Here is a 13552-nt window from a genome sequence, read left to right as displayed (position 1 = left end):
CATCTTCATCTTCATCTTCATCTTCATCTTCATCTTCATCTTCATCTTCATCTTCATCTTCATCTTCATCTTCATCTTCATCTTCATCTTCATCTTCGTCTTCGTCTTCATCTTCATTATCATCTTCATCTTCATCTTTATTCAAAACCATTTCTTTTGATACCCATATTGAGATACTTTATTTATTTTAATAAATAATTTGAATTTGATTTTCGTATATGTGGCAACCCTTTAAAAAACTAAAATCAGATTACACGTCCACAGGTCAAGCCCTTTCATTTGACACCTCACCTTTTAAAATCGAACGAACGATGAAGATTTTATGACTTGGTGTTAAATGTTTAAAACAACCATCTCCGAACTCGTGTAAGAAGTTTCACTTCAAAAAGCAACTAATGAGATGTTAAGTGCAATTTTTGGTTTTTCCATTTACAATGCTTAAAAGGGTTTAAAAATTATCGAGTTGGCCCACTGGTACGCCAACCAGTACAACGCGGACCGATTTTGATAAAATTTAGATCAATAAATACTCCCCATTTTACTTATAAATGCATAAATTTGTAATATGATGCAAATTTCCCAACATCCACATAAAAGTTGTTCAAATCCAAACTTTTCTTAATATAACATTTCAAATATATCAACTTTTTTTGTTAATTTTGAACCAGTTGTAGTGTCATTGCGTTTTGGTGATAAATTTGCCGTGCTAACACCTTTATTTTATTTGAATAACTTTAACAAGAAATCTGAATCCATGGAAATAACGTAATTTTATCAATTAAACTATTACTGTACAAATTTCCAGATACTGAAAGAACATATTAGTAATCATATGTATGTGTATGTACATACATATCGATGATCCTCTGCAATAACGACACAACTAAAAATTTCATATATTTCAGTAGAGCCACGTAAAGATTTTGTGCTTCGTAATGTAACAATAATATGTCTTGGAACGTAACTATTCCGGATTATTCCCAGCCATTCTGTAGGGAAAATTTGTAAGCTATCAAATTATGACTTTTTCTAAAGATTTAGTAAGTGCTGGATTGCAAAAATACGAAATAAGTAACAACTCGTAAGTAGTTAAACGAAAAAAAATCCATTTGTATTGCAAAAATTACAAAGTGTCTTACTGTAACTATGAAATGAACAACGGCACTATACGAAAAGTTTCGTTATTTTACACAAAAGCATGACTAACCTAGCGAGAGTTTTTGACGATAATGTGCCACTGTTCATTAGTAAGGGTTGGCTACTTCGGTTTTGTGCCAAATGGCAAAACTCCTCTCCTCCTCTCCGCCTCTGACGGTTTGGTAACAACAAAGCCTATGTCGATTTGCCACAGAAAAATATAATAAGCTATATAACTCAAAAACCTGAAATTTTGAGTTGTGCCGTTATTGGAGAGGACCATCGATATATTGAGTGGCGGATCTGCCCTGGGGCCCAATAGGCCCGGGCCTAGGGCTGCAGATATTAGGGGCGGCCAATATGGAAAAAATATACTGTAAATACGTGTAAACTCAATATAATGACATTTAACCCTTAAAAGCTATATGGTTGTAAAAACACCAAGGTCTAAGGAACCTTATACAAAATTTTATTTTATTACTAACCTGACGTCAGAAGTCAAAGAAAATCTCAAGGCATTAAAAAATGTTTTTTCTACAGACTTAGAAGGCAATTTTTCAGAATAATGTTTCCATTTTAGTGATAAGTGCGGTATATGGCTAAGAGCTTAGGGCCTTCACACCGTTTACCCAAATGTGTTTATGTATTCTCGCCAGCAACAGGTAGGATGTCAGTAAAAGCATAGATAGACGCGGATCGAGATTAGCGGCGCAGTGGACTGACCACAAGTTTTATTCAAATGTAATTTAATCGGTCATTTCAAAAACCTCATAAGTCACACAATTAAAATTGTACAGAAATCAATTAAAAATGTGTTGTTCACAAAAAACCGGGGTTTAAAGGATTTTTCGAGCTGATTGTAGTACTTGAGTTTCAAGTTTGAGGGTACAGATAAGAACAAATTGGGGGACTTGGGGTACAACTGAGAAAGAAAATAAAACTAAATATATTCAAAAAAAAATAATAATTGATTTATTCGCTTATGCAACAATAAAACCGTTTATTAATAAAAATTCAATATCACTTAAACAAACCAAAGTTACACTGGCGATCAAAACTGAGTGCATTGCGATTTTATTTTAAATATTTACAATATTTTTCAAGTAAATTTTTTTGTTATTTTTTATAAAAATATTTTTCATGCTTTAGCCAAAACCATAAAATTATTTCAAACTTTCAAACTTAACACAAACTCCAGAAAAATTCATCAAATTTCCACTAAAGTTTTTGAATTTTAATGTGAATTCTTGAATATGAAGCTCATTAAATTTTAGTAAAATAAGTGCAAGTTTTACGCGGCTAAACATCGCGTAGATTTTTATACTTTTCTACTGATGGCTTTTTTCCATACAAGGATGAATTTGAAAAAAATGAGCAAGACCGTTTGCCAAAAAAAATAACGCCCGTTTTAATAAATTGCTTTTCTTATACGTAAAAGCCGCTGTTTCAAATTTGCCCTCATTTTATAAAATTTCATTAGGCATGTAACTGCATATCCAAGAATTTAGATTAAAAAGTTCAAAATTTGTATGGTAATTTGTTGCATTTTTCTAAAATTTGTATTAAGTTTGCAAGTTTGGTTTATGTATGTATGTATGTATACGGTTTGGTTTAAACCATGAAAAATATTTTTATAAAATAAATAACAATCAAATTAACTTGAAAAACATGGTAGATATTCAAAAAAAATACCATGCACTCTGTTTTGATTGCCAGTGGTATTTACATATTTACAAAATATGTATACATATGTATTCATATTGTACTTTTCGTTCAACTTCAGTCAACGCATCGCCATGAAAGTTGAACAAACCAGGAGGGATAAAAAATCAAAATGGGGTATGTCCCCCCAATTTGTTTATTTATTTTTTTATTTAGGTGTTAATCGTTTTTTTCCTTTTACCGGCATTCACCAGCAGTAGCTGCGTTCCTTAACTCGCAAGAAGTTGCAAGAATTTACTGGAATTTCCCAGAATGCGTTCCCGTACTCGGTTCTCTGCCTTCTTTTGCTTTTTCACAGTTTCACAGGTTTTAACCCAGAAAAGTTGGAGAACGCAATTAGTGTGAGATAATTATTTAGTATATCTTGGAGATAAGAATTAAATTGTATGGCGTACCAAAACTTCAAAGTGACTACTCAATTTTTTTGCTGATTTGGAAGGTATTGTGAATATTGCCTTTGACTGTTAAGAAGAACATAATTCCATTCAAGACTATTTAAATTATGCTGCCCACACACAATTTAAAAAAGTTTTTAATGTTTTTTGTAGGCTTGGTTGATCCATCATGTGCAAGTGTAAGTGAAAACTCTCGGTTTCTACTTCACTTTATGCCCAACGTTTCCCCAACTTCCTTAGCTTCATCAGAGCCGGAAAGCTTTATTAAAAAAGATCATAAACATTCATACAATTATACAATATTAAACAAAAACCAAGTAAAGAAGTGAAAGTTCGGGCGAAACCGAACTTTATATACCCGGCGTACAGTGCGTTTTTTGTGCGATTTAGGGGAAGGAAAATCGAAAATCGAAGTTGGTAAAAAAAAGTTTAGATACGATATATCTATGTGCGTATGGATGTCTGATATAATGGAAAATCGGCCCCAATTGTTTGAAGACAAGCTGGAAGAATGCTGAGCTTGTACAAACATGCCTGTTTTGATGAACGATAATCGCCAATTTTCCGGCCTTTATCAATCAGTGGTCGTATTTGTCTCACTTCCTAATGAGAATACAGTCTTGGGTATACTTTCCGTTTTACACATTGTAAGTTTAAATAAAAACATCATTTTGCAATATTAAACGTTATCATTGCATGTCAATTTCGCTCCTTTAAATTTGGAAAAAATTTAATTTCAGCGTGTATCAATCGGATCTCTTCAGGAACCTTTAATCTGTATTTCAAGGGCCAAGAGTAGGAATTTGTACAAAATTGCACAATTTAAAAAAAGTGGAATTTAAGCAGTTCTTAATATATGTAAATATAAGATGATAAATTCAACCTTTGGAAGAATTGGACAGCTACAAATTTCATAAAAAAAAAACTTTTTCAAATATGGGTGAATGTTGGGTTCGTGGTGGGAGCGAAGGAAGCAGGTGTCATCAAATACGTGCAGGCTTAATTCAGAGAAGAAAGAAGTGGTGTAATTCGGAAAAGTGCTGTTAAATTATAACCAAGAAAAAAAGATAAAATTTTCGCAGCATTTTTAAGAAATTAGCAACATATTCGCACTGAAATGGTATGCGATAAAATGCCGACGTTCAAAAATTTATCTGCGATAAGATCTCGTATGCGAGAAAACTGGCAGTTCCTATGCAAGTGTCCATAGCAGATGTAGGCGTGGGGTAAGGAGGAGAAACACAAATAATAATTTAAATTTCTTTTTTTGTTTCAATTCTTGTATAGCCGCTTTAAAACACTACATATATTTATTGCAAAAGTTGGAAGCTGCTGGAAAAAATGTGCAAAGATATTAGAAATCAAATAAAATCTGTTAATATTTCGACTAAGCGCCATGTAGCGGGACTATTTTTTTTTTTTTTGTAAATATATTTCTTACAATGTGTCTAACGGGTAAATCTTTTGCAAAAAGATTCGACCATAACTAACATAGATATGTGGCAACGCTTACACTACGTATTATTCTTGAATGCAAGCAACCCTTACATACCATTTTATTTTATAGTAGTAAGCCACACTCACATCCGTTTTCTCTCTCTTCTTTTTTACGTCAAACCAAGAAAACACGCGTTTTTCACAACTCATTAAAAATCATTATCTAAAACCTTTTTTGAGTATTTTTTATAAAATATCAAACTAGGAATCATCCATAGTGGTGACCCCGAACTGGAAAGGTAATTCTGCCGAATCCTAGAGATGCCGTTCCAAGGAGATGACTCCGAGCTTAGTAAACAAGCACCATCGCAGACATTAAATACCGGTCAGCTGCCAATTGCGCCACCAACTCAACAAATCGGGACACATCTGCCCGAATTCCACGTAGACGCAACTATGGCACCACGAATAAATCCACCGAACATGAGTGACACAAACATAGAGTCGTATTTTTTGTCCCTAGAATTCTGGTTTGCGGCCACGGGAGTTTCACATGATGGTAGAAAATACAACCTCGTTATGGCACAGGTACCACCAAACAAATTAACTGAATTAAGGGCAATTATCGACGCCACACCAGCACAAAATCGATACGACTATATTAAGAGTAAACTTATTTCCCATTTTGCGGATAGCCAGCAGAGACGCGTGCAACGTGTCTTGTCCGACATGCCCTTAGGGGATCTCAAGCCCAGCCAACTCTTCAATGAGATGAGATTGGTGGCCGGCAACGCCCTATGCGAAACAGTTTTACTGGATTTATGGGCCTCGCGCTTACCTCCGTATGCTCAAGCCGCAGTTATCGCGTCTAAAGGCGATGTTGCAGACAAGGTGACAATTGCAGATGCTATAGTCGACTCGTTAAGTTTTCGCCAAGTTAACATGGTAGGCAGCATATCGCCATCTCAAGTAAATCCACCCCCACCAGGTGAAAGAGAAGCAGTGACACTGGAATCGTTACAAAAAGAAATCTCTCAGCTAACAAAGCAATTCCAGTCATTGGCAAGTCGACGCTCCAGAAGTCGAAGCCAAAGCAGATCGAGGAATCAACGTAACAACCGCAGTGAAAGCACGTCCGCAACTGGTTTATGCTGGTACCACGAACGTTATGGCGCAAACGCCCGCAAGTGCAAAAGCCCTTGCAACTACAACACTCAGCAGTCTCACCAATGACGCCACTTGGCGGAAGCTACAGCGCCAGTAATCGGAGCAAGCTTCTGCAGTCATACACCGCCTTAAACTCTCCGACATATTGTCTAGTCTCAATTTTTTGATTGATACAGGCGCAGACGTCTCCGTGATTCCAAAATGCTCAAAAAACAGCAATTTAAAACCAACAATAATGAAACTATTCGCTACTAACGGTACACCTATTAAAGTCTACGGTGAAGCGCTTCTCAAAGTCGACTTGGGTCTCAGGCGCGAATTCTTGTGGACTTTTTTGATCGCTGATGTCACATGTGGTATAATAGGAGCTGACTTTATAGCGCATTTCGATTTGTTGGTCGACTTACGGCGCAAACGTTTAATTGACAACTCAACTTCGCTGACAGCTAAAGGAAGAATTGTACAAGACAGCGCATTGACCATTAAAACGTTTGACACCTCTTGCGCCTACAGCACGTTATTAAAAGAGTTTGCTTGTTTAACGCAGCTGGCGCAACTCGGAAGTCCAGCTAAGTCAGCAGTGGTGCACCATATTGAAACTCGTGGTCCGCCAGTCTTCGCGCGGCCCCGACGCCTTCCACCAGATAAATTGGCAGCCGCCAGAGCGGAATTTGACAGTTTATTGAAACTGGGTATATGCCGTTTGTCGAGCAGTAACTGGGCTAGTCCACTCCACATGGTGAAAAAGGCGGACGGCTCATGGCGCCCTTGTGGGGACTATAGAGCATTGAACGCGATAACGATCCCGGATAGGTATCCCATACCCTATCTCCAGGACTTTACAAGCAACTTAAATGGTAAAAAGATATTCTCGAAGGTCGACCTACAAAAGGCCTTTCATCAGGTTCCGGTGAATCCTGCTGACATACCCAAGACCGCTATCATAACACCATTCGGGCTGTTTGAGTTTGCGTACATGACCTTTGGGCTACGAAACGCTGCTCAAACCTTCCAGAGGCTCATTCATGAGGTTCTACGCGGCTTGGATTTCGTTTTTCCATACATGGATGACATTTGTGTAGCCTCTTCGTCTTCAAGCGAGCATTTGTCGCATCTGCGTCAGCTTTTTGAACGACTACAACAGCACAATTTGCGAATAAATGTATCCAAGTCAGTGTTTGGTAAGTCCGAAATTATATTTCTTGGGCACATCGTCTCGGAAAAAGGCATCAAACCTCTGCCACAACGCGTGGAGGCAATCCAACGCTGTAAAAGGCCGAATACGGTCAGTGAGCTCAAGCGATTTTTGGCCACAATCAATTTCTACCGCCGGTTTATACCGCATGCTATAGAAGCACAACTGCACTTACTTGCCATGTATCCAGGCAATGTAAAAAATGATCGCACCCCGCTCAAATGGAATGAGGCTACCAGCGCAGCATTTGAGCAGTGTAAGATGCAGCTTGCGAACGCCGCCCTCCTGGCACATCCGGCAAGAAATGCAGAATTGTCCCTGTGGGTCGACGCATCTAACACTGCAGCCGGTGCAGTTCTCCACCAGGTAATCGACGGGAAGTTAGAACCTCTCGGCTATTTTTCAAAAAAATTTGACAAAACACAGGTACGTTACAGTACGTATGATAGAGAACTTAAAGCAGTTTATTTAGCAGTTCGCCACTTTAAGTTTATGTTGGAAGGTCGTAACTGTCACATTTATACTGACCACAAGCCGCTAACCTATGCTTTTCAGCAGAATTCAGAAAAGGCTTCCAACAGGCAAGCACGTCAACTCGACTACATATCCCAAATTACAACCGACATTCGCCATGTTAATGGGAAAAGTAATGTAACAGCTGACGTTCTATCAAGAGTAACAGCACTGGACGCAGCAGTAATAGACTACGATAAACTTGCCGATGATCAACAAGTCGACGAAGAGCTTCAACACCTTCTGCGGAATAACAACAAAAGTACGTCACTTCAGTTGAAATTATTTACTGTTCCAGGCAGCACCAAGCAGATATACTGCGATTATTCTACGGGCAGCATTCGGCCATTTATAACTACGAATTTTCGCAAAGACGTTTTGCAGTCGACGCATAACTTATGCCATCCAGGAAGACGCACCACCGCCAAATTAATGACCAGTCGATTTGTTTGGCCGGGTATTCAAAAGGACAGTAGAGCATTCGCCAAAGCATGTTTGCAGTGCCAAAAGGCGAAAACTAATCGGCACACGTTCTCTCCACTTCAGCGCTATGAATCGTGTGACTCGCGATTTGATCACATCAACGTTGACGTAGTCGGGCCATTTCCACTCCACTGCGGATTTCGGTACTGCTTAACTATTATCGATCGGTACACGAGATGGCCCGAGGCAATACCGATGGCAGACATGACCGCACCAACTATTGCTAAAGCTTTGACTACTAATTGGATTGCGAGATATGGAGTGCCTACAGTAATTACTTCAGATCAAGGTAGACAGTTCACTTCCTCACTTTTCGCTGAATTAACAAAGTCACTCGGCATTAAACATTTGACGACAACGCCTTACCACCCACAATGTAACGGTATCGTGGAAAGGTGGCACCGGACACTGAAATGTGCGCTTCTTTGCACTGACTCGGAACGCTGGACGGACTCATTGCCGACAATTCTTCTGGGCTTGCGGACCGTCTACAAGCAAGATCTGTGTGCATCACCTGCCGAGTTGGTTTATGGCAGCACCATCCGAATACCATCAGAATTTCTTGCAGAGAATCCTAAAAACAGATCACAATCGGACTTTGTAGTGGAACTCCGAAAAGCTATGGGCTTTCTCAGCCAACCAGTACATCGTGGCATTCTTCAAAGAAAATTTTCGTTCACCCTGATCTCACCACATGCATAAATGTTTTCGTCAGAAATGATTCTGTGCGCCCATCGTTTTCAACACCCTACGAAGGACCGTTTGAGGTTTTATCCAGGTCCAAGAAGTATTTAAAAATCTCAATAAAAGGTAAGCCGAAGAACATTTCTGTGGATCGATTAAAGCTAGCGTACATTGTAAATGAGGACTTATCATCGCCACAGAGGAGTCTTATCACATCGACTGAGACGAGACGGCGGCGAGTAACATTTAAAGACAATTAAATAGTCTAATTGGGTTCGCTCAGTCTAGCGGGGAGTACTGTGGCAACGCTTACACTACGTATTATTCTTGAATGCAAGCAACCCTTACATACCATTTTATTTTATAGTAGTAAGCCACACTCACATCCGTTTTCTCTCTCTTCTTTTTTACGTCAAACCAAGAAAACACGCGTTTTTCACAACTCAATAAAAATCATTATCTAAAACCTTTTTTGAGTATTTTTTATAAAATATCAAACTAGGAATCATCCATAGATATATCACTCTTTTAGTTTTTGACTATAAACACCGTCCCCTGGAAATACCCATATAAAATATTGTACATATTTATGGAATCAGATACATCCTGTGAAGCAGTCTATTAGAAGTACATAAAAAAAAATAAAATAACTGGAGTCAAAATTGTTGGCGTTATGATTTTCCTTTCCCTAATTCGTCGAAATTACGCAATGTGCGGCGCAGGTATCAAATATCGTCGTTTCAACTTTCTATACTACCTAAAAGTGTATAACAGTCTTATTTATTGTTAATAGATTGTTGTAAGTATTAACTTCGAGTAAATGAGCGTCCTCAGTTATTGAAATATCGAAGTTTTCGTACATCCGAAATTTTCCTTTATAAGGGAAGAGGGTGTAATTTTAGTCCAATTTGAATAATTTTCAACAAGTTGCTTTTGTGTGCCAAGGTTCTTAAGTGCGCCGAGTTTGGTACAAATTGATAAATTGGATATCGAGATACACATTTGTGGTCATAATAATCTAATTTTCTGCTAAGTGGTTATTGTAATAGTCCATTTTGAGTCAGTAGTTACTGATTTATCGCAACTTTTGTGTTTCAGTAAATTACCGTTATATGGGAGGTGGACGTAATTATTGTCCGATTTCGAAGATTTTCAAAAAATTTCTTAGCTGGATGCTAAGCAAGGCTCGTACCGATTTTGGTAAGGATTGGTGTAGCGGCTACTGAGATACAGTATTTCAACATAAGTGGGCGGGGGTATTGTTTTGCACCAAAATTCTACTTCACATACTAATTTTCAACGATTTTGTTCCAATATTTACTTAAATAGTAGTTTTTGCATTTTTCAAAAATGCCGTTATATGAGAACACATTCCACATTCGCCCATTTTCAATAGCAACCTACCTTGGATAAAGGTAAATTTCGTTGAGATATCTCAGTTTTTACTAGAGTTATCGTGTACAGGGACAGACGGGTGACGAACGGACAGCCAGACATGGCTTAATCGACTTCTCTTTTGATCTGATCATCTATGTATGCATTTTTCTATATCTATCTCGATTCCTTTAGGCTGTTACAAACAACCGCTATGCGAACAAAATTATAATACCCTTGTGCACAAGTGCGCTCGGGTATAACAAACATACTTTATATGACAATCACATTTGTACAAAGTTGAAATTTATATGTATGTATGTAAATGTATACCAAAAATCAACGAAACTTACTGGCAAATATAAATTTGTAAATATTTAGTGTTAAAAACTATCCATCGGTAACAGCTGCTTATGGTACAAATTTACACCAAAGTGATCAGCATACAAAAAAAAGTTTTTGTTTCTGAATTAATGTTTGATTTTGTATAAATATTGTAAAATCCTTGATTATTATTCTTATTTTTTAACATGAATTTGTTAAATAACATAAGGTACAAATAATTGTTTTAATTGTTTGGCAATGCCAGCAGTAAGTGAATTTAAGTAAGAAAATTTAAAAAAAGAATATAACGAAAACTTGCGTAAGTAGTGCTCCTGGCCTAGGCTTGCCGTTGATAGGTAATTGATGAAATTGCGTATTTATCAAGTCACACATTCCAGCGCAAGGCGCAGCGTAGCCGATGTTAAAAACATTGTATGCTTAAAAGCACAGTATATCCACATCTTTAATATTTAGTTTTGTACTGTTTTTTTATCCAGCAAATCCCCTTTTTAAAACGTTTAAAATTATATTATACGTTTCACAGCAGCCAACAATGATTTCCGCAATGACACGTGATGCAAAAAATATGATGAAATATTAAACTGCCGGTAATTGAGTATATTGTACGAAAATATTCGTATGCTGTACGAATTTAAAATACATGTTTCTGCATTAGTACTTTATACGAAAGTATTAACTAAATTGTACGAATGCAGAATTGTAGATTTCGTATATTTTAAAACCACACGTAAATATTACGAATGCCTTCCTACAATATACAAAATTATTCGTACAGAGATTTGTTCAGTGCTTTACGAATATGTTTCGTAAAATAAACGTTAGATTTCGTAAATTGTACTGAAAAAATGCCTTACGAAAGTCCTTTCGTTATATTTACGTATGGTTCGTAAAATCTTGTTTCATTGTGAAAAATGTGTTCGTATTATGAACGAAAGTTTCGTACATTGTACAAAAACCAACACTACGAAAGATTTTCGTAGCACTTTTACGAAATTTTATTTTCAGTGTAATATAATAAAATAAAATGCATATTAAAATGGAAAATTAATTTAAATCCTATATCGACGTTGTTTTTTTGGGTTTGTGTTTTTTAAACATCGATTTTTTTCGGTAAGCCGAAGAAATCATGTTTTTCATCCAGTTTTTTGAAACGGTTTAGAACCTGAATAAAAAAACCGCGATTAATCGAAAACCGAGTTTTTGAGACGGTGCCCATCCCTAGCGCTTAGATTTTGTCGCGTAAACGTGCAGCGTGCTGTGAAACCCTCAATCATTTCTTTTGTTTATTTTCATTTCGATTTATGTTCAACGTGTTTTTGAACTGACTGATGAAATAATTATTTAAATGTACAATAAACCATGATACAATAATTTTTAGAAGGTAGTTTCACTTAAAAATTTTTGACATTAACCGTGTCTGTGGCAAACACGTAATGTGTGCTACGATATAGAACTTGCGGATTTTCGCTTATTATTTTAGATATTTTTTAACTCAACGAAATTTTGACGACAATATTTATACCCGAGTGCACTTGTGCACAAGGGTATATTAATTTTGTTCACATAACGGTTGTTTGTAACAGCCAAAACGAATCGAGATAGATATAGACAAATGTATACATAAATGCTCAGAATGAATAGAGAAGTCGATTAAGCCATGTCTGTCTGTCCGTCCGTAACTCGAGCAAAAAGTGATATATCTCAACGAAATTTGGTACGTCGGTTTCCATTTATCCAAGGTAGGTTGGTATTGAAAATGGGCGAAATCGGATTGTAACCACGCCTACTTCCCATATAACGGTAATTTCCAGAAATACCAAAACTACGATATTTTGGTAACTACTGAAGATAATTCACTCAAAATTGATTTTTACAATAAGTTTCAGACGAAAAATAAGAATATTATAAATTTTTGGAAAATGGGCGTAGCCACGCTCACTTATGGTTACATGTGTATAACTTGGTAACCGCTGCACCAATTTCTACCAAACTTGGCACAGTTATTGGCCTTGGTACAACGTACAAAATCGTACAATAACCACGCCTATATCCCATATAACGGTAATTTAGAGAAATACAAAATCTTCGATAAATCAGTAAATATTAAAGCTAATTTATTCAAAATTGATGCTTGCAACAATTCTTTACCAAGAAATACGCTTATGGTAAAATTTTGGAAAATGGGCGTGGCACCGCCCACTTATGATCACATATATGTATATCGGTAACCGTTATACCAATTTGTACCAAACTCGGTATGGTTATTGTGCTTGCCACATAAAAGCAAAACGTTGAAAATTATTGAAATCGGACTAAAATTACGGCCGCTTTTCATATAACGGTAAATTTCAGAAATGCTTGAAACTGCAATATTTCGAAATTTAAGGACGCTAACTTACTCAAAATTGTTACACCCCGGCTTGCCATCTAGCAGTAGGTTTCGGAAAGGTGAGAAAACATATATTTAATACTTGCGCCGGGTATTTAATGTTCGGGTCCGCCCGAACTTAGACTTTCTTACTTGTTTTTGTTTAAAATGTTTTAGATCACAGTTAGCAGCTTCGTAGGCATGCGTGCCAAAGCTTTCAAAAGCTCTCTGTACAATTTATATAGGGCAGGCACAAAATGAAAGCTTGCGCTGGTCAAATCTGTTTAGATCCGCCGCACACCACAGACTTTATCGGCCGCCGATTTAGTTGGGCTGGCTGGTCTCTCCATTGCACTACAGTGTGCGCACCTCCATATATATTCATGTATATATTTCAAGTGAGCCCCAACTAAATCGGCGGCCAATAAAGTCTGTGGTGTGCGGTGGCTCTTATAGTTCTATCCTTCCAGCTATTCCGTGTGTTGCAACATCCACGGAAGCAGCAGTTAATTTTTTATGAAGAAAACTATTAAACATTTTTGGAAAATTACTCTGCTGATATGTTTGGCTTTTCTTTGTCTTATTATTCCAACTTCAAAAGCTGGATGTTTTGTTTGCCAAAGTTGGTACGTATTGATGTGTATATATATGTAACATTTTTTTTTAGAAACCTACGGTCCAGGCCTTTTATAAAAAACTTTCTGCGAATTCGCTCATTTTAAAATACATTGA

At 37.0% G+C, this 13552-nt stretch overlaps 1 protein-coding gene across 1 annotated transcript; it reads left to right on the top strand.

The window, feature by feature from the left end:
* The first annotated feature begins 5012 nt into the window (after positions 1-5012).
* Positions 5013-5924, top strand: LOC108354564 (uncharacterized). Its single transcript, XM_017605745.1, has one exon. The coding sequence runs from the start codon at positions 5013-5015 to the stop codon at positions 5922-5924; it is 912 nt and encodes a 303-aa protein (XP_017461234.1).
* The last annotated feature ends 7628 nt before the right edge of the window (positions 5925-13552 follow it).

Source organism: Rhagoletis zephyria, unplaced genomic scaffold (assembly GCF_001687245.7).
Source record: "Rhagoletis zephyria isolate East Lansing unplaced genomic scaffold, Rhagoletis_zephyria_1.1 Rzeph_scaffold_00156, whole genome shotgun sequence".
Lineage (NCBI taxonomy): Eukaryota > Metazoa > Arthropoda > Insecta > Diptera > Tephritidae > Rhagoletis > Rhagoletis zephyria.
This window is presented reverse-complemented; position numbering and strand designations above follow the sequence as displayed.